General features: G+C 39.5%; 2 protein-coding genes across 2 annotated transcripts in view; both read right to left on the reverse strand.

Moving 5' to 3' along the window:
• The window catches only part of cica (capicua transcriptional repressor a), a 64,715-nt gene extending 60,215 nt beyond the window's left edge, over positions 1-4,500 (reverse strand). Inside the window, exon 1 of the mRNA XM_084739825.1 lies at positions 4,223-4,500. The gene's annotated coding sequence lies outside the window, so the exon portion shown is untranslated. The remainder of the gene's footprint in view (positions 1-4,222) is intronic.
• Positions 4,501-16,624: 12,124 nt separating this feature from the next.
• erf (Ets2 repressor factor) overlaps positions 16,625-21,399 on the reverse strand; it is a 43,628-nt gene continuing 38,853 nt past the window's right edge. The window contains exons 4-5 of the mRNA XM_084739814.1: positions 18,235-19,124; positions 16,625-17,774 (exon numbers count right to left, since the gene is read on the reverse strand). Coding sequence (XP_084595940.1) covers positions 17,124-17,774; positions 18,235-19,124 — 1,541 coding nt within the window. The 3' untranslated portion in view covers positions 16,625-17,123. The remainder of the gene's footprint in view (positions 17,775-18,234; positions 19,125-21,399) is intronic.

Genomic DNA, 21,399 nt, shown 5'->3' on the forward strand with positions numbered 1-21,399 from the left:
TCTGTTTGTAGAGCTTTGTCACTTTTTCACTTTACCTGTTGCAGCTGAATACAACACTATGAGAACAGAGAGTGTGAAGCTAAACAAAGTTGTGCGCCAGGCAGTGAAACAATAAGCTGAAACTGACTATAAAGCTCTGTAAAGCCGAAGGGAGCTGCAGATTCAGGTGATAATTCTCTGTAAGCTCATTACTATGACTACTACGAGCAATCCCATTTACACTGTCATTTGATACATAGTTTCATAAAAATACAGATAATAGCCACTTCACAGAGGATTATAATTTTTTTAAAACATCATATTGCTATTGCAATAGCCACAATATTTTGTATTACTGTTATTGATGAGCTAACATGTAAGCAGCATTTTAATGTTGTAGTTGGTCAAGGTGGAGCTAATTTTAGGTTAAACAACTTAAACTGTAAGATAGAGTAATAGTACATATTAGCATAAAATGGAAATACTCAAGTACAACTACATCAAAATTGTACTTAAATACATTATTTGACTACACATACTTAATTACTTTCCATCACTGCAAATGAGTGAATGGATCTTCAGGTATAATAGTTTTTCAATTACTGTTTCCAAAGTCAAGAATGAACTTAGAGGCTAAAATTCATTAGAACGACCTGAAATTACTTTCCCCACTGTGACTTGCTTCTAAAACAAGTAATAAAACAACAATTTCTTAACATAAGTTTGTTTTTTTTCCTCTAATATGTGCAGTCAATCTTTGCACACGTCAACTGTTGTTCTCTTCCAACATGACTGAAAATAGGCCCCTGAGGCATAATTTGAAAATGTAAATTTCTTGTTTGTTCTCATTAATGATGAATGTTGACCTTCTCGACCTGCTGCACATCATCAAATGGCTGCAGGGAGAGAACGCCATGTTTACTTTCCTGCTCTTGACCCCACCTGACATTAGCTCTTTAGATCAGAACATCTCAAGGGTATTATTTAATTTTAATTCATTTATCTGTTGTATTGATTTTATTTTCTCACTTTCACCATTTGAATTTTTCTGTGCATTAGTCTTAAACCATTTAACTGTTTATATTTGTGCTAGATTTTTTTTTAATCAGCTTTGTCTGCCATCTGAAAAGCAAAACAGGTGCAAAACAAATAAGGTTTGATCCATTTTTCAATTAAAATAACAAAACGGTTATCTTGAAACATCACCAGTTGTTATCAGTCATAACACGGTGCATCATAGAGCTATTCTATCTTTTTTTTCAAAATCAGACATACGTGTCAGATGCTTCATCTTTAGAATAGACTTGCTGAAATGTCTGATCAAAATCTCACTAACAAATGATTGGGACGTTTCACATTGGGGCTAATGAGTTGAAATCCTTATTTCATTTGAGTGATTTGTAATTCACTAATTTTCCAGTCCAGGTTACTTTGTGATATTCAGGACATCAGGAGCAAAATGTTTCTCATGCATAGAGAAAAATGATCTGTTGATACAGCATTTGGTAAAAACAAAAACTATAAACGTATTGTCTCATAAATAATAGGTATAGTGTCTAATCTTATGTGAAGTCAAATTTATACAAAAGACAAAGTTCCCTATGTGCACAGTTACTTTCAAAAACATTACCATTGGACCTGAAAACCAACAGATTAAATGCCACTCCAGAAGAAATCAGACTTTGTTGTATGAGCTTGGTGAAACTGAGAATGAAGTTCATTTTTTGTTTTGCTATCCTGTCTATAAGGCTTGTAATTTTTAATAAGTGTCCTCCATTCATGTTGATTTCTTTTGCCTGAATGTTTATGAAAACTTGAGCTGTGCTTCAGGGTGGGAAACTGTTTTTTTATAAGAATTTAATTACCATGCTTTGGAGATAAGACTGAATATTTTGTTTAAGAGCGAGCTGTAAAACAACCTGTATTTTCTTAATGGAAGGAAATGTGATGAAATGTTTGAACAACAAATTGCACTTTTGGTATCTTGTAAACTAATGATGGTTAGACATTCAAAATAAAAGAAATCACAATCGATCAGTTCTCAACACTGGTTATAAGTCACCATAACTACATAACCTAATAAAGATGTGAATGAGAAAGGCCCATATGAGAATAATGGGGTATCATCCAGTTTTATTCACTTCAACAACATCTGTGGTATCTTTATTGTTCAGTAGATGGCGCTGTTTCCTCTGTGAGTAAAATGCACTGACCTATGAGCAAGTGAACTTGATGATCCTTATTTTGTTTGTTGTATAAGATTGTCATCAGGTTTAGAACTTTCAAAAATTGTTAAAGTACAACTGATATATCTGTTTCATGCATTCTGAGTAACAAATAAGTGGGGAGCTTAATGTTAATTTTATTAGGAAGAGGCAAGTTTACAGAGGTTTCATAATTAAGATAAAGATATATATAACATATATATTAACGTAAAGTCATTAGAATCCCTTATTTCATAATGTGGATTTTATGAAAGTCTGAAATTTTTTTTTTTGAGTCTTGACCTTGTTTTGCTTTTAAGACTAATTACTAACCAGTCTGATCTATTGCAGTCAGGCTCATTGCTTGTAATAAAGCAAGGCTGCCCAAAGTTAGCCTGCCATAACGTTCAATCAAAAAAAAAAAAAAAAAATCAGTGTTTATGCTGTTATATTTTTTGTGACTAAATATGCTCTTTGAATATGCAGTATCCTAAATTATTAATTATTTTTCGTAATCACAGCATGGCAGGCAAAGTGACACTGCACACACATGAAGTCAGTCAGTTAAGGGAACCCCTGGTACCATTTTGCGTCTTAGCAATACATTACAATAGATATTCTTTAATGGCACGTGGCCCGCCATCTATCTTCAGTTTTGGCCATCCAAGGGAAAAAGTTTAGGCCCCCCTGTGATAAAGTGTTATTGATATAAACTTGACTTTGACCCTTCCAGGTATTCATGCTCTCAGGGGGGCCAGATCCTCAGGCTGTACTGACATGTTGGAACATACTGGCGAAGCAACAGGCCTGAGCAGCAGCAGCTAGTGGACGTTCTCTTCTTGTGACTCCCACAGATAATGAATCCTTATTACTGAGGAGGCTGCTCTGCCGGATCACTGAGCTGCGAGGACAATCTGCCTCCAGAAATACACTCACACGCCTGCTGCTGCTGCACAGGTACTCAACTGTCAGCATGTAATCCTCCACACATACTGACCAATTGACTAGCTGCTCAAACACTAACCAGTCAAGCAGTCTTCAGTGAGCTCTGGTTTAAAGTTTTATTCTCATGTCTTTGTTTAAAATTCAACTGTTTTGTCTCTGTACTTTATTTTTCACCAAGTTTTAACAGCTGCAGCGTAATAAAGTGAGCTCTAATCATTAAGAGAAGGTTAATGTAATCAAGTAGAGTAAGAAAGGAAAAGAAAGAAAAATAAATTGAGTCCATATTAAAGTTAATCCCATTCAGATTTATCAGGCAATAAAGGAGAGATAATGTATAATTTATTACTGTACTGTACTGTCTGTACTTACAAACACCAGAGGTGTAATATTTTTTTATCATATCTCAGGTATTTTATTATACATTCCAATTGTTCATGACTTTATCAATCAATTTGTTCCTAATGACTTCATAACACTGTTTTCTGTTTCTGATTTAATTTTCAAGCTTCAAAAATCCCCATTGGGGTCCCAATTTTGCCTATGCAGTTTAAATAGATGAAACTTTTTCTTGAGTTAATGTGTTCCGTGGGCCCTAATCTAAAGTATCACAGACTATCAGGGGGATTGGGCTACAGACACAGATGCAGTAGACACAGGTCTGGTCATGTCCTCTGACTATTTTTGTTTTCATCAGATGACATTATTTCCAAAACTACCAATGTTTTTAGAGATGTTCCCATACCAGTTTTTTTTTTTTACCAATAGCAATTCTGATCCCTGAACTTTACACATCAGCCGATCCAATACGAGTCCCATTTTGGAGATAATAAATTATGTGAGTACATAAGATCAATGCACAGACTCACTGATACCCAATTGAGCATTTTAGGTAATATCTGAGGCATTTCTGATACTGGTATCAGTTTTAGAATCCTAGTTTTTAAGCAAATTACATGTAAGATAATCTATATATCTTATATATATATCACACTTGATATACAATACATACAAACACATTAAGTTTTTTTTTTTTCACTCAAAAGGTAAGAATATAACTCATATAATAATAAATGTTATATTATTATGTGTCTCACTGGGTTTTAAATGTTGGAGGTCCAGTGCTTTCCCTGTGACCTGCTGGTGAAAGTGTAGGCGGAGTCCCAGCAGGAGCCCAGCAACAATGCATGATAATTAGCCTTCTGTTGTGATCTGGTTTCTGTCTTGGGCTCTCTGGACTGTGACCTCTGACCTTGTCCCACAGCCAAACAACAATCCTTCTCTGCTGGAGGCCAAACAGCCCGTCAATCAGCCTCCTTTTAATAAGGCTCCGTCCCCTGTTAAGATCTGCTGCCAATGAATGCTTCAAAACAGATTGCAAAAAGATGAAGGGGAGCATGAGGGCTGGTGGTTAGAAAGACGAAACAAATACTGAAATGATTAACAGGATTTAAAAAATGAGAACAGAGTGACACTGTTAAGGTGAGGGAAGTTAAAAAATAGATATGCAGGTACAGAAAAGGTCGTGTTGCAGTCAGTTGAGTCAAAAAGCTACTACATGAATACCATTTAGCACGACTCTCTATGTTTGACATGTTTCCTGCAGAAAATTAGGCCACCTTATGATGAAAGGTCAAATAAGATAGATTCATTTAGAAGTGCCATATACAGTGGAACAATATTACAAAAGTATTCGGGTTAAATGAATAGTTCAACATTTTTGGAAATACAGAGTTAGATGAGTCTGTATGGCAAAAATCTAATGTTACAGCTGGCAGAAGTGTGGACTTGACTCACAAAATTGTTGACTTTAGACCCTTCTTGACATAATCAGAAAAGACTTGCAACCCGACCTGGACTTAAATAAAAATAACTTGTGACTTCACTTAGACTTGGGCATTTAGGCTTGAAAATACACAATAATGTCTGTACCACTAATCAATTAATTCCTTTTTAATTTCCTGAATCAACTAACATTAATGGTATTCATTCCCAGGAAGTAGAAACTTAAGTCCCCAGATCTATTTTGTTTGAACCAATCCAACAGCATCCAATCAAGAAGCAGGAGAGAACAATAAAGAACTAACATTATGTTACTGAGCTCCAGTTGGAAAAAATGACACCAAACATAATTGGGTTACATACAAAAACTATTCTGTGATCAACAAAAACAAATCAGAGTATCTGAAACATGCAAGTTAAAATTTACGGACGGAGAAACAACTTTCTACTTATTTTGATATTTTAAGAGTCAAGAGTCTGTTGTTAAAATGGCATTACATTTGAAGAGTGCATTATCACTTGTTTAGGACGCAAAACACAAAGTTTAGGACCTGGGACTTGCCTGTCTCGACTTGGGACTTGACTCGGGCCTTGCTTATCTTGACTTCAGACTTAAGTGCAAAGACTTGAGGCTCACTTGTGACTTGCAAAACAATGACTTGGTCCTACCTGTGGACGGCACTCAATGTGTGACTTCTTACCTGCAAAAAGACAACATTATGATGACAGGTCAAACAATGTCAAATCATTAAAACTGCCCAATAAAAGCATTACAATACTAGTTTTAGTTTAATTATTCATACTGAAGTTACACTTTCAGAAATACAGAGTTTGATCAAGTCTGTTTGGTAAACGGCTAGCTACTGTTACAACATGCAGCCCCTTTAGCTTAGCTTAGCATAACGACTGGAAATGGAGGAAAACAGCTACTGTGGCTCTGTTCAGTGGTACCAAAATCCGCTTCTGCATGACCGTAAAGCACATTGATTCATTAATTATATCTCATTTGTTTAAACAGTACACAAACTAAAAAGCAAAAAATGTCAGTTCATCTTTAATTGGGGATTAACTTCGGTTACGCATTTGCTAGAAGCGTAAAGCTAACTTCCTGAGATCTCCACTGGTTGCCTAGCAACTGCTCAACTGTCGTTTTTACACTTTGCTTTTTGCGTAGATTAAACAAAAGAGATATAATATTAGAGTTATATGTATTACCTAATTAGTGAGTTGAGTTTTTTAGAGATGTTGTTGGGATGGTTTTATTGCTATTAGATGGAGTTGGACTAGCTGTTTCCCCCTAATTTCAGGCTAAACTAACCGTCTGCTGCTGACTGGTCATGTCTTAATGGGAACCCTATACCCGCGAAAGATCTCGCGAGAGTGATCATTTAAACCAAAGTTACGATCTTTACCAAACCCTAACAACGTGCTTTTATCCAGAAATTTAACCAGACCTAAACAACAGCATATGTCACATTATAAAGCATACTTAGATCGTTCGACGTGCACAATAAATAAAACGCGTACAAATCTCGCGAGTTTCGCAAATATAGGGTTCCCATGTAGACACAAACCTTCCTGGTTGTGGCTATTTGTCACACAGACATGAAATATGCGAGTTTTATTCAGCAGTTCAGTTTTGAAGAATTGGCCAATACATTCAGTTTAGTATATTGTTTGTCAAAAGACGATCAAATCGAGTAGTATTTTTCCATTATATAACTGCGCAGTTGATCTACCAAAGGTGTTTATGTTAATTACAAAGCTAAAATGCACCCTGCTGAATTGGTTAAAACAGTTATATTTCCATTCCGTTACCTTCCATAATGGAGACCTTCTCCTCAATACAAGTTTCCAGACGGGCAAGTGATCAGTCTAGACATAAATGTGTGTTTACGCGATTGTGTCAACAAACTTCAGGGCAGGCAAACACTCAATTATCAAGCCATTATGGTTTCACATCAAACCCGCGACTCTCCTTGGCAAATCTCGCGAGAGTTTAGTGAGCGGATTCAGAGAAAAGTGGTCAGCTTGTAGTGTACTACTGAGAAGTGACAGCAGGGGGAGCCAGAGTTTCAGTAAGAGAGCAGGAGAGAAATCAGCTGGAGGCTGTAGCTCCAGCATTGTAAAGGTTGTCAGGTGATTATTACACATAAACAGGACGGGAAAACACCTCTTAAAGTCGTCTGTTTTAATGAGCTCCATATTTAAACAAAAAGATGCCTTGTTCAAATTAGATAAAGTCCAAAGTCTGAACATGTGAGTACAGAAGAATGAGCAAGATTTGGGTAAAAAGCTAAGAAAAGTAGCAAACACAGTCAGCTTTATTCATTACCTAATTGCACTGGGTTATTAAATATAGTCTAATACTTCTGTAAGATTTAGTCTCACATCGAAACCTACAGCCTGATACTACTTAAAGCAGAATTTATGGTTAAATAACATAAATATATGTTTTGTTTAGTTTTTAATTGAGACATGTAGTGTCTAATGGTTGTTTCAGCATTTGTTTTGTTTTTTTTGCCATAAAAACAGTTTAAGTTGTTTTCTGCAAGAATTCACTGGTCCTAACAACTAATGTGAAGATTTGCTCAATATTATGTCACACTGAACTGAGAATCTTTGGGAGTCTGACTGTTAAAGACATAATCTTTAATTCTGGGAGACTGCGATGGACATTTCTTTGACTATTTTCTGAGATTTTATAGATCAAATAATTAGATCAGACAAGGAAATACAACACCAATTCCAAAAAAGCTGGGATATATAATCATAAATAAAAACAGAATGCAAGGATTTTCAAATCCTTTTCAACTTATATTCAATTTTAAATCAGATCAATTGTTAACAGGTGACAGTATCATCACTGGGTATTAAAGGGGCGTCCTTGAAAAGGCTCAGTCATTCACAAGCATGGGTGGGGTGAGTTACACCACTCTGTGGAAAACTTCAGTTTCTCAAAATCACACATTGATTGTCTTAATGCACTGCATTAAAAACCCACATCATTGTATAAAGAATACTACATGGGCTCAGGAACATTTTGTCGCTGCATCTACAAGTGGCAAGTTCATTCTGCCATGCAAATAGAAAGACAAATCAACATATCAACAACATCCAGAAACACTGCAGACTTCTCTGGACCTGAGTTCATCTGAGATGGACAGACACAGAGTGGGAAAGTGTGCTGTGGTCTGACGAGTCCACACTTCAAAATGTTTTCACAAATCATGGATGTCATGTCCTCCGGTCTAAAGAGGAAAAGGACCATCCAGATTGTTACCAGCACTGACTTCAAAAGTATTTTCTTATTGAAAATGTGTGGTGCATCATGAAGCACAAAATATGACAACAGAGACCCCAAACTGTTGAGCTCCTGAAGTCGTATATCAAGCAAGAATGAGAAAGAAATTCTATTTCAAAACTTCAACAATGAGTGTCCTCAGTTCCAAAATGTTTACTGAGTCTTGTTAAAAGAAAAGTTGATGTATCACAGTGGTAAATATGCTCCTGTCCCACTTCAGAGTGAGTGTATATTTGCAAAAAACAATAAGGTTAATCAGTTTGAACATTAAATTACAGGTCTTTGTACTGAATTCAATTGCATATATGTCAAAAAGTTTTAGCAAATAATTGCATTCTGTTATTATTTACACACTGTCCCAATTTTTTTGAAGCTGGAGTTGCACAAATCATCATCATTCTGATCATTATCAGCACTTCTGGGTGAAGAAATCTAAATACCAGCCTTAAAAACAAACTCGAGAGCACAAAGTCTAACCATCTAATCAAACACAGAGCGACTAACACCCAAAATGTGTGAGGGGGCACAAACATGATGAGTCTGATTCAACTCATGAGCTGAAGCAGAAGATAAACCCACGTCGTGTATGGAAGAGATTTGCCAGTCTGGTGAGTAATTAAAACTTCCATGTCGGCAGAAGTAAAAACATGAGGTGGGTGGATCACTGAGGTGTCATCTGGGACACAATTAGCATCACAAATATTCAAGTTCTCAGGGATTTCGTCGGGGCAATCATGAGTAATGCTGACGATCTAAGAACTGATGTATATTTATTCTGCTGCTGCGCTCATGGACATCAGACAAAGTCTTAAAATTTGCTATAAAATGTACAAAAACAGATCTGGTGCTACTTAACTACTATAATATTATTTATCTCATCTGACTGTATACACACAAAAAAGGCAGAATCACACTGTGACAACTCTGCATGTATGTTTGACAAAGACCAGCAGTCTCTTCCAAATGGTTTTCTGCAACTGAATAGAAAGTCACAAGGTCTGCCTCACACCAACATGTCTCCTTCCTCCTGAATTATTTCCATTGTCATAACCAAATCTCTTCCATCAAGGTCTTCTTGTAGCAGCTGTCTCCCAGAGGGACAAAAAAAAAAAAGTAAATAAAAGAAATTCATCACAGGCCTATTGTGAGCAGAAGTGAGAACGCTTATCCCTGGATGGCTTTCTTTGATAAACTGTGCCAGGACTTTGACAAGTACGAAATACTTGACTTGCTGTTGACATGACTTGAGTCATGAAGCATTCAGAGCGGGAGAGAGGCGGGTTGGCACGACGAGGCTGCAGGATGGTGAATGCAAAACCACCAGCATGAAAGAACAGAGATCTGACTCAGTAATACAGGTTAGACAATGTGTGTTTGTGTGTGAGAGTCAGACTCAGAAGAACTGATATCTAAACCAAAATTCTCTTCTGGGTGACTGATCAGGGCTGCGACTGATGATTATTTTCCTTCATGTTTTATTTGATGCATTACTTGTTTGATCAATCCGTAAACTGTAAAAAGAAAATCGCATCACAGTTTCCTGGAACCCGAAGATGACTTCTTGAAATCGCTAAGTAGTTCCAGAATATTCGGTTTATTATCACATAAGACAAACGCTGGAGCAAGAGTATGTGGTGTTTTAGCTTTAAAAAAAACAAACAAAAAAACAGTTAATTATCAAAATAGTTGATTCAGTTCCTCCAGGAACTGTTGGTGGCAACAATTAACACAAATTTAACCAATCCATGTAAGTCTGCATAACTTTTCTGCAAATTTGACCGATCATAGTCCCCCACACAAATATCATACATGTACATGTCTCAAGTTTTATTATTTACCTTTTCTTTAAAATATATTTTCCTTTTTTAAAGTTTGTTGCAGGTACTGAAAAGAACACAAAGTTTGTTATTGACATTTATCAGTGCTCTGAGCACTTCTACATTTTAGAATTTGGTGCTGTTTTGACTGAGTTTGTGCTCTAAACATATTTTCTTCTTTGTTGAATATCCCCTACTTGCATTTCTTCATTTCCAAATAAATGTTAGAACTTTTGTAATCCTGAACCATTTTGCTGAGGTTACTTTGGAACAAGTTGCCTTTGATTTTTTAATGAATTATACCAAAAAAGCAACAAAAGCCTAAAAACATCACAACATGATTTACTTTTTTTTTTTTTTTTAGAAAAGCTGCTGTGAAATCAGGCATTTTAGATCACAACAACCCCAAAGCCTGTGAAATCCTGGAGGGACAGATAATTAGATTAATGGATTAATTGGTTCAATTCAGTGTCTTCTTAAAAGGGATATGGAGGATGTGGGATTTTTAAAAATAGGGTTGTATGAGGTACTTCTCTGTAGTCAGTGTAATATTTACAGTAGATGATGGTCGACATGCCTGCAGTTTGAAGAGGCAGCAGGAGTCTCCGAACAGAAGTCAAGCAATGGACTGCTGTGGACAGGGTCAGCAGCAAAACGTATTTTAGCCACCTAAAAAAAGAAATCAGTATCAGTTTAGGTGCACATTATATTCAGAATATTTTCACCACATTGCCGTACCATCAGACAGCCTTTTCCCACAGGACCCTCCCGTTATATACGTCACGTATCACTCCTGGCAAAGCCATCACACTTCACTGGCAGAAACGCAGAACACAGGAGTTGCAGGTTTTCTACGGCTGCCTCAATCCATTAGTTTGTTTATTATCATGTGACCTTGAAATTTGAGTTTTGTTTTTTAGTAATGTTGTTTTAGTGGTAATTGAGTAACTCTCGTGTTCTGAGGGAAAAATTACTTTTATTACTATTTTGTCAGAGTCTGGCTGCTTTGGAAAGAACAATATTTGGCTTAACTATAACAGCAGTGTCTCACTGGAAAAAGCTGACTGACAGCAATGTAAAGCAGTCAAAATATTGTAAGTATAGCATACACTTAGGCTGATATACATTTTTGCTGCTGACCCTGTTCACAGCAGCACATTTCCTACAAAGGTACTCCTGCCGCTTCTTCAAACTGAGGGCGTGTCGACTCGCCATCGACTATAGGCAACACACCGACTATGGAAGTACCTCATACAACCGCACTTCAAAAAAATCCCCTTAAACAAGTATGATTCACCTTAAACCTCAAAGTAACATCATTCTTGGTTTGCTAGATTTCTTTCAAATGAAGCGTGAAGGAGGGAATGAAGGTGAACAAATGAAAGAAGAGACAGAATCTGATCTGAATTTTTTTTTTTACCTTTTTTAATGAACCCTGATTATTGTTTAATTACAAATGAAGATGAACAGATAGAAGAGAAACAGAAGTACAGGTGGTTCCTCCATGATAAAAACAAAAAGTCTCCGTCCCTCCTCTGGAGTGACAGCTCACCGTCGAGGTGGACATGAGAGGAGAGACAGAGGCGACCAGAGAGGACAGGGGGAGGGAGGCATTTCAAATAATACAATGGTTAAACAGTACAAAGCTCTTTTTTTCTTACAGAATCCTCCAAAATGGAAAAAATATATATACACAACATCAAAAAATGAAAATGTTTCTTCCCCTGCTGTATATCATGTGGGGATTATGTGACCCTCCTCTTGTCCATGGTAACATGGTTATAAAATCAGCGTGAGTAGAAAAAAAACAACAACAAAAGAAATGACTGCACTGAAGCCAACTAGTTGAAGTTCATGGGAAAGAGTGCAAAAAAAACCTCACAGAAAAACCAGGAATTCATGGAGAAGAGACCGGGCCATGGCAAGAGGGTACAAAATAATCAAAAAATAGTCATGTTAATAATATAATAATTACAAGAGTAACAGTAATATGTCTGAAAAAATACAGAAGAAAATGATAAGAACAACATCGATGACATCGAGGGGTGAAAATATCAACAGTTATTCTCTTGTGTTGTGTTTCTGAAGCCACGACAGGTAAGGCAGCACAGGTGTGACAGTTCAGGTACAGCTCTGTGGTCGGAGCTTTGTTCACCAGACACTTTTAAACTGTCCTCCAAGTTCCCTAAAATGGTTTTACTGGCACTTTTAGCACTTTCAATTAACAATAAATGACAGACATACACGATCCTGTTTAAAACGAGGATTTCTAATCATGTAAATGAGCAAATCAGAAGGACAGAAGTAAGAGTTTTTTGTGCCTGGTGAAGAAAAATGACTGAATATGTGCTGAAGAGACACGTGAGACTGGAGCTGGTTGGACAATCTGGACAAGAAACCTTGACTAAATGACCTGGGACGTTATCTGGACAGTCTTTTCTCGGCTGTGCTGAATAGTTTTCTCCTGCATGTGTAGACGGCACAACCGTCGAAACCACACATTCCCACACAAAGACACACTCACTAGTACACGTACACACCGAGCAGAATGAACGAGTCAGATTATGGGAAGTCCCTCTCTCTCCACTCGGCGCTGAGGTTTTGTGATGCCATTTCCTCTGTGTGTGTGTGTGTGTGTGTGTGTGTGTGTGTGTGTGTGTGTGTGTGTGTGTGTGTGTGTGTGTGTGTGTGTGCGCGCGTGTTAAAATGTGTGTGTAGTTTCTTTGGTTTGCCATCTACTCCAGAGAGACTGTGGGGGCGTCTGATGTCACGTGTGATGTCATGTTTCCCTTTATTCTAGCCACAGTAAAGCCTCGCTCTAACCAGGATGGTGTGTATGTGTGTGTGTGTGTGTGTGTGTGTATGGGCAGGGTTCAGACCAGCCCATGCACACACACTCAGTTCACACAAAGCTGCTTGAGTCCACAGTCCACCCTCAAACCAAAGTCCAGTCGTATCAGCAGCTGCAGTCCTGCAGGTGACGCAGAGCTGAAAACCTGCTGTAATCTGTGTCGTCCAATCAGGATCAGTCGGCTCTGAACACGTCTTGTTACAACCTGCGTCTCCACGGTCTTTAAACAGATCGGGATCAAACAGCTGCAGAAGGCGGGTGGAGTTTATCACACAGGACAAAGTGAGGAGAGCCAAAATAATAACACATGAAGTAAACTTAATTCACCCTTTACTGCAGCTTATTGTTGCCACGTCAGGAAAAGAAAAAACAACTAGTGACACATTATAATGCAAAACATTTGTTATAACAAGTTGTTCACATTATCACAAGAAGCTTTTGTTGTATTATACTATGTTCTTGTTATATTATACTATCTATCGTGTTCAAAGGTGATATAACGTTATAACATGATAATGTCATATTATAATATAAATTATCACTTCATAACATTAAACATTTTCTAACAAATTTTGATGTTGGAAGTTCAACAGTATGTTGTTATAATGAGTTATAATGTGATAATATAAATTATAAGATAAGTTACTATATGATCATGTTATAAAACTTTAAATTGTATATTGTTAATAAAGTTTCTTGTTATAACATGATAAAAATCTGCTATATAAGGAAAAGCTTCATGCTATAACAATAAGTTAGCATGTAATAACATGAAACTTTTCATGGTTATGATAAGAAAAGTAAATTTTATTTAAAGTTATAACTTTATATGTTGTAATAACATGAAATTATTTGTGATACTCTGACAATCTCCTGTTAAAATGTGAAAAAAATCTTGATATGACCTGAGAAACATCTTGTTATAACAAACATTTTACGTTATGACATCATACTGATCTGATTTTCCTGTTTCTGCCGTGGCAGCAACACGCTGATGTAACCTTCCTACGACTGAGCTCGACTCCGTCCTGAGGTGGTAAACTCCGTCCGGCTGCTACACCTGAGACGTTAAAACAAACGCACCGCTAACATGGTAAATATGATTTGACCCCGGTCTGGTTAAAAGTCTCTCCTCGCTCGTTTATCCCTGACCCGTCACACCCTCCGTCCCCTGAATACACAATAAGTGAACTTTTAATTTTTTACAATATAAATATAAAACTCTGATACCGGTGGCCTTTTGTCACTGCAGCTCAACGGTCAAGAGAAGGCAAGGGTGAGAAGGCAAAGGCTGAATTATACTGGTAATAATATGCCCATTAGAATATATACACATATCTTTACCATTAAAAATAGTAGGATTTTCCTGATTTGTATCAAATGACCATATTGAAATATAATATTTGAATTCAATATATATTTGAATAAAATATATATGTGTAGATTTACTTATTCTGTATCTCTCTTTTACAAAAACAGAAGGCATGGTGGTACTGTGTGTGAGTGTGATAAAACATTTTGCTGGGGGTACTCGATAAAACTCATGTTGGCTTGAAAAAGGCACAATCTTATTTTTGTTTGTTCGTTTAAAATGGGCTTTTTTCTTTTTTAACTATATGAATAAAACGTCATAAAAATAAGTTGTTTCTCGATATCTCAGTGAAGGTTTGCCTGAGTTAACCTTGATGCTCGACATTCATTTCATGGTTCCCCGTTTCTCCCCCAAGACAAATCAGTTTGCTTCGATCGCCGCTTTCTCAAAACATCACATGAACAGATTCGGCTATTGTCTCCGAAATACAGAACTTTCTCAGATCACTGCAAAATGCCCTAAAATACTGTCCATGTCCTCATGAGGCACAAGCATCCTTTGACGGAAAGAATACAGTCTTTAAAAGAGAAGAAATAACAGGGGGAATGCAGAAGAGAGCTGTTGATCTGTATGTTTGAGGGAGAAAACACTATGAATGCCCTCAAACCTCCAAACCCCTCAAAAGATTGTGCGAAGTCAAGCGGGGACACCCTCTGTATCCTCGAGGCCTGATGTATTTTTTTTTTTTCTTTTTACACCAGCTTTGGGTCCACACACACTCTGAGAGACAAGTGTGTCTTTAATTACAGCCTCGCTGGTAGCTGCTTCCTCATTTCCTCAACAGGCGAAGAGAAAGGGAGAGAAAGATCCGGCGCTTTCCTCACAGACCCGGGTGGTTTTTCTGTACAGTGGAAACCGTGTCTATTCGCTGGCCGACAAATGTCTTAATGATGCCGTTTGACAGTTCAGAAGTCAAAATCAGTTCATCAAAATCTTCCTCTCCTGCTCAGGCTTTAGTTTGATGTACAACTCCACGCTCATGTCATGTCTCTATACACTGTAGTGAACGAGCTGAGGACGCAGAGACCTCTCAAGTCTGATAGTGTCTGAAAAAAGTGATTGGAGAGTTCTTTCTAATCGCTTCTTCAAAAGAAAAGTATCCCTCTTCAGTTTGTAAGATCCATCGGAGCAAGTTTTTTTTCGCTCAATGCCCTCCATCCTGTAAACGACACTGAATGGTGATGGGTGCAGACAGAGAGGCACTTCTGTAATCTCTATCAGGGCAGTTAAGTGTTTTTAGTAACATTAGGATCTGTCTGACAAAAAGAAGAAAAGGAGGAGGGCTCGTCACCTTCAAGTGAGCCAGATGTAGGTGAGAAATTAATTCAGTCTACTACTGTACAAGTCAGGATGCCTTCACTGTACAGATTAACAAATAGAGCCACTAAAAGACATAATCTGGGCACAGGTGTGATGTGAGGTGATCCCTGGCTGATTTATGGCATAACTGGCACCATATGAGGGCAAGGAAAAGGCAATGTGCAATTCCTAAGAGATATTATGAGCAGACTCTCTCTCTGTAGGGCTCTAATGTTAAAAATAGGACAGTTTGTTAGTTCTTTTTTTAATGTTGTAAGTCACAGCAAAAATACTGTCTGCTGTGTTCATGTTGGACAGGGTACCAGGGGCACAAAGGTGTCTTGCCTTGCAGTACATTAGAGGCTACACAGGCACATCTATTGTAGTTTTACATGGGCCATAATGGCTAGCAGCTGCTTCTCGACAGTACTGACCATAGGAGGGCCCAAAAACAGTGACAAAACCTGAGAGGTAACTATGGTAACACATTGGGGAACATGTAGATGTAACCTATGTAAGGAAAATATGTTGTTTTATGTTAAAGGGATAGTTGGAGTATTAGAAGTGCAGTTGTATGAAGTACTTATCCATTCTCAGCGTATTATCAACAGTAGATGGTGGTCGACACGCCCACAGTTTGGAGAGGCAACAGGAGTATGAAAAAATCTAAATCAGTTTAAGTGTACGCTACATTTAGGATATTTTCACTGCTTTATCTCACTATCAGACAGTTTTTTTTCCACAACAGGAAACCTCTGTTATATAAGCCAAATATCACTCTCTCCAAAGCAAACAGACTCCTTTGACAACAGTCATTTTACCTCACAGAACATGGGAGTTGCTCGTCTACCATTGCCACAATCAGTTTGTTTGGTGTTTAAAACAGTTCAGATTCACAGAAGTCACACAAAAACACACAGAGTGACACAATAACATAAACAACCTGGTTGAAGCAGCGGTAGACCAGTAACCCCCTGTGTTCTACAAGGTAAAATTACTGTTTTTCTCAATGGAGTCTGGTGACTTTGGCCAGTGTGATATTTGGCTTATATAACAGCAGTTCTCTGTCAGAAAAGGCTGTCTGACAGCAAGGTATGGAGGTGAGAATTCTCCAAATATTGCGTTTACTTTAACTGATATGTTGCTTAGCTTTTGTGCTGGTACTCCTCTGCTTCTCCAAACTGGGGGCGAGTCGACCACCATCTACTGCTGGTAATACTCTGACTGTGGATAAGTACCTCATACAATGTTGCTTGAAATTATCCGACCTATCCCTTTAAGTAATTTAAGGGGCTTGTGGGGCTGTGAGGTCAGTATAAAGTGCCCTACAACTCCTTTAATTATTGCACAAAAAAACAGAATTTCCTACATATGATACATATACAATGAAGTGTGTTTATATAATCACCTTTCAGTTACTGTCTCCATTCTTGTGACAAACCTGCTACGTTCGCTACTGCTGGCAGGAAACCACAAGGCATTATGGTCTATGCAAAACTATGAAGTGTGTTGACGAGACTCCAAGAGGTGTGTGTTATCTATCTAAGTCTGTATGTTTGTGTGCACATGAGGCTCAGCAGCCAGTGTTCTCCAGAGACAGCTGCGCTGTAGCCCTCTGAAGCTCTGAGCTCGCTCTGCGCTGGGTGGGTGGTGGTGGCAGCATCAACCCCAAAATAACACCTCCTCCTGCTCTTCCTCCCCCGTTCTCCACCTCCCCCACTCCTCTCCTGCCTGCCTCCTCTCTCTTCCCCTCCACCTCGTCCTCCTCTCCCTCAGCCCTCACTTTCTTGTCCTCCGCCTCGTCCCTCTCTCCGTCCGCCTCCATCTTTTGGTCTTCGCTCCAGCGGCGTTTGAAGCGGAGTTTGAGCGGGATGCAGCGCGTGCCGCCGGGGCTGATGGGAGCTGGCTGACCCGGCTCAGTCTTCAGGCCGTTCAGAGGGAAGGCCAGGCCGCCACTGCCGATGGGAGGAGTGGCGGGAGTCTTGAAGACCTCCTCGTCATCGTCAGGATCATCGTCAGGGTTGCTGTTAGGAGCGGCGGAGAGGCTGCTCCCATTCCCGTTAGCTTGGTGATGGTTGTTGAGCTGATGATGATGATGATGACGAGCTGTCGGGGTGAAGATGTCACCTTCGTCGTCCTCATCATTGTGATTGAGCTCATCTTCCTCACTGATATCAGTCACCTCCACCTCTTCTTCGGACTCGATGTCTGATATGGGCTCCACCTGGGGAAGAAAAATATATTACCACATGACATTTTTTTTAATCTGGTCAGATGTTATTCATGTTAAAGCGATAGTTCAAGGGATAATACAGTACACTATATTTAGAATATTTTCACTGATTTACCTTGCAGCCTTTTCCTTAAAGATGTCATATAAGTTATGAGTGAAATATTGCTCTCTCTAAATCCAAGTCCATACGTGAAATCAGTAATTTTTACCTCATAGAACATAGGAGTTGCTTCTTGCTGCCTTGATTGTTTAGTTTGTTGTTATTGTGTGACTTTGGTGTTTTAAAGTGTTGGTTCGGATTCACCAAAGTCACACAATAACACAAAGCAAACTAAGTGATCAAGGCAATATGAATGCTGGTACTATGAAGAAATATCTCATACAACCTCACATTAAATAATCTGAACTATCCCTTTAAAAATATCCCGTATGAGCATGTCAGCAGCCTCACCTTGATCTTAGGTGGCCCTGCGTTGTTTATCTGTCCAGACCCTGTGAAGGACGAGGACTGGCTGGAGGAAGAAGCAGCAGCCAATGAGCTTCCTGCTTCCCTCTGCTTACGCCCGAGCGGCGGTGGCTGCAGCTTGAACTTGAACGGTGACGGGTGCTGCTGCTGCTGCTCCTCGCCGCCTCCTGGCTGCTGGCCGAGCGAATGAGAGAGTGGCATGGGCGGGCCGTGGAGGTGGTGGGCAGCTGGCTTCTCCAGGGTGGGGCGGTGGGGCTGAGGGATGACAATGTTGGGGTAGTGGAGGAAGGCTCGGGGGCTGAGGTGGTAGTTGTAGACGGACTGGGTGTGGGCCTGCAGGTAGTGCTTCATGTCCTCTGGGTTGAAGGAGAAGTGGGAGCCCATCATGGGAGAGGACAGGGAGGGGGACGGTGTGTAGGACAGGTGGGGGGTGGGGGTCATGGACAGGGCTGGGGACAGAGTTGGAGCCAGGAGACCCCCGGGGCCAGGCAGGGGTGAGACAGGGAATGGAGACAGAGGCTCCGGGTGGACCCTGGGGGCCGGTCTGGCGAGCCCTGCTGGGTTCGGGCCCCCGCCGTAGACCCTGAAGAGAGAATCGTGAGGCAGGCGAGGAGGAAGTAGCCCTCTGAAAGCCCTCTCAGGTCCCACGCCTCGCTCATCGGTCCCCACGCCCTCCTCCATCTCAGAGTTGGTGGAGGTGCCGTCGCTACAGTCGCTCACGGAGCCACGAGCCATGCGGCGAGCCACGCTGCTGAACATGCCCGGGCTGCGGAGCTCTTCACTGGATGAGAGAACTTCTGACGGCGTGGAGGGGGGGAAACGGAAGTGAGTACCTCCAGTCGGCACTGGAGGGGCACTCTGGGGGACTCCTCGACCTGCGAGGAAGAGAAGAGGTGACGTAAGAATTCTGCTCTCTGGAAATTAAATGCAGAACATACAGTATTTTCTCCTTTATCTCTAATGTGAGATATCAGTCTGAACTTTCCATATCCACCCCAGTGCGAAGGAGGTAGGCTTTGGCATCACTCAAAAAAAAAAAAAAAAAAAAAGTACTAAGTAAGTGATGCCAAAAACCTTGACTATGATACTGGTTCCTGAACACTTTTTTCTATACCAATTTCATAAACTCCAAAATGAAAATAACATTACACATTACTAAACAACTAGTTACTTCAGAGAAGCACGCTGTCCAAAGACCTGAAATGGAGAAACTGATGGACTATATCTGTACAATACTGGACAACATAAAAAATATAAATAATTGTCAGACAGAAAATGAATAAACGATATAGTGACAGAGTGAGACCTCTTACTTTCTAAATGCTTTTCGTTTTTTTTTTTTGTTTGTTTGTTTGTTTTGATAACTAATGTAAAAAAAATCTGATTTCAGCTTCCTAAATGTGAATATTTTCTACTTTCTTTAGTCTTCTAGGACAGCAAACTGAATAACTTTTTGGGTTGCGCTCAAAACAAAACATTTAACAATGTCAATTTGGAGTTTAGGAAAGACTGATCAACATTTTTCACAATTTTCTGACATTTTAAGGACCAAATGACAAATTGATAATCAATAAAATAATCTTCAGTTGCAGCCCGGAATGATGAATGATTTTTCAATACTTGGCGGGATCAAAGCAATTTGGTCGGTGCCACTGAAGTATCAGTTCAGTACACAGCCCTAAATGGAGTAGTACTGGATGTCATTTATGGTGCTCAGAGTAATGAAAAAGTCGATGTTAATCCACATTATCCATAGAGCACAGTGTCAGCTGGACAGTTTCTACAGGAGCTGTTTCTTTGATAGAAAGTGGGAATAAAGAACACATTTGACAGAGTATTTTGTGGCTTATCCAGAGAAACCAGGACATTTTTATTGTTAAGAACATTAGAAAAACTTAGAAACTCCACTGACATCCAAAGACACAAAAAGCATCTGCATAGTTAGATACCAGAGAGACTAAGTGAGAAAATATATGTTTTTAATTTTTGGATCAATCAGCCCTTTAAACCAAAGAGAAGGGGAAAAGTAACTAATGAGTGTGGGTCACATGTGTCCCATAACTCCAGCTATTTTACCCAGAGGGTCACAGGCACACAGAAAGAAAACACTGGGTTACACAAAGCCACAAATTCCCTTCTCTTTCAACCCCTCCTCCTGCTCTTGCTCCTGCCAGGGAGACTGTGGCACTGCAATAAATTCTTGGCATCCGCGCACGTGCCAGAATTAAATATTGGAAAAGTCGCTCTTACTGCCATCACAAACATGGGTTGGGTTCCTCTGTTTTTTCCAGTACCACCGAGTGTATGTGTGTGTGTGTGTGTGTGTGTGTGTATGTATGTGTGTGTGTGTGTGTGTGTGTGTGTGTGTGTGTGTGTGTGTGTGTGTGTGTGTGTGTGTCTCTCTGTTTAAAAAGCACACATCTCACAGCCATGTGTGTCAGTAAAAACTGTGCATGTGTGTTTATCTAGTGTGTATGTTTGTGAGCGTCTGTACTTGCGTATCAATCCAGATTGACGTGGGCATATGTGTGTGTGTGTGTGTGTGTGTGTGTGTGTGTGTGTGTGTGTGTAACCATCGTATGAAACCATCATATCACAACATGTCAGTGTGTGGGCCACATCACACGGAGGCTATAATTAAAGTTTCGTGCTGCACTTATGTCACCCAGTATCCAACGCTCCATATGGGCTGTGTTTACACTGGGTGGCCAGGACCAGAACGGGAGAAGACTTCAGAGGAGGGAGGAGAGACGTGGCACACTGATGTCTTAGAGCACACACACATGCACGCACGCACGCACGCACACACAAATTAAGTAACCAGGCTGATACATGCGCACAGTACATCCAAATTCTGTTACTGTACATGACTTGTACTTTTCCTAGGATGGTATCAGATTGAGTTTTTTTTGCACATATTGGGGTGGAAATACTTGATGTGAATAGGATGCATTTATATTAATTGCAGTGTTTAGATTGTGACCAAGGCTGGCTGACAAAACTGTTCCAAGTCCTTACCGATAAGATTTATCTTTGGCAAGTAAATTGGAAAGTCGCCCACCACACTCACTGAGACAATAACATTTGAATGTCTATTTGGGTCTTTTTGCAAAAGCTGCCTTTGCAAATGATTGCACACTGACTCTAAAA

Source organism: Lutjanus erythropterus, chromosome 16 (genome assembly GCF_056507025.1).
Source record: "Lutjanus erythropterus isolate fLutEry1 chromosome 16, fLutEry1.hap2, whole genome shotgun sequence".
Lineage (NCBI taxonomy): Eukaryota > Metazoa > Chordata > Actinopteri > Lutjaniformes > Lutjanidae > Lutjanus > Lutjanus erythropterus.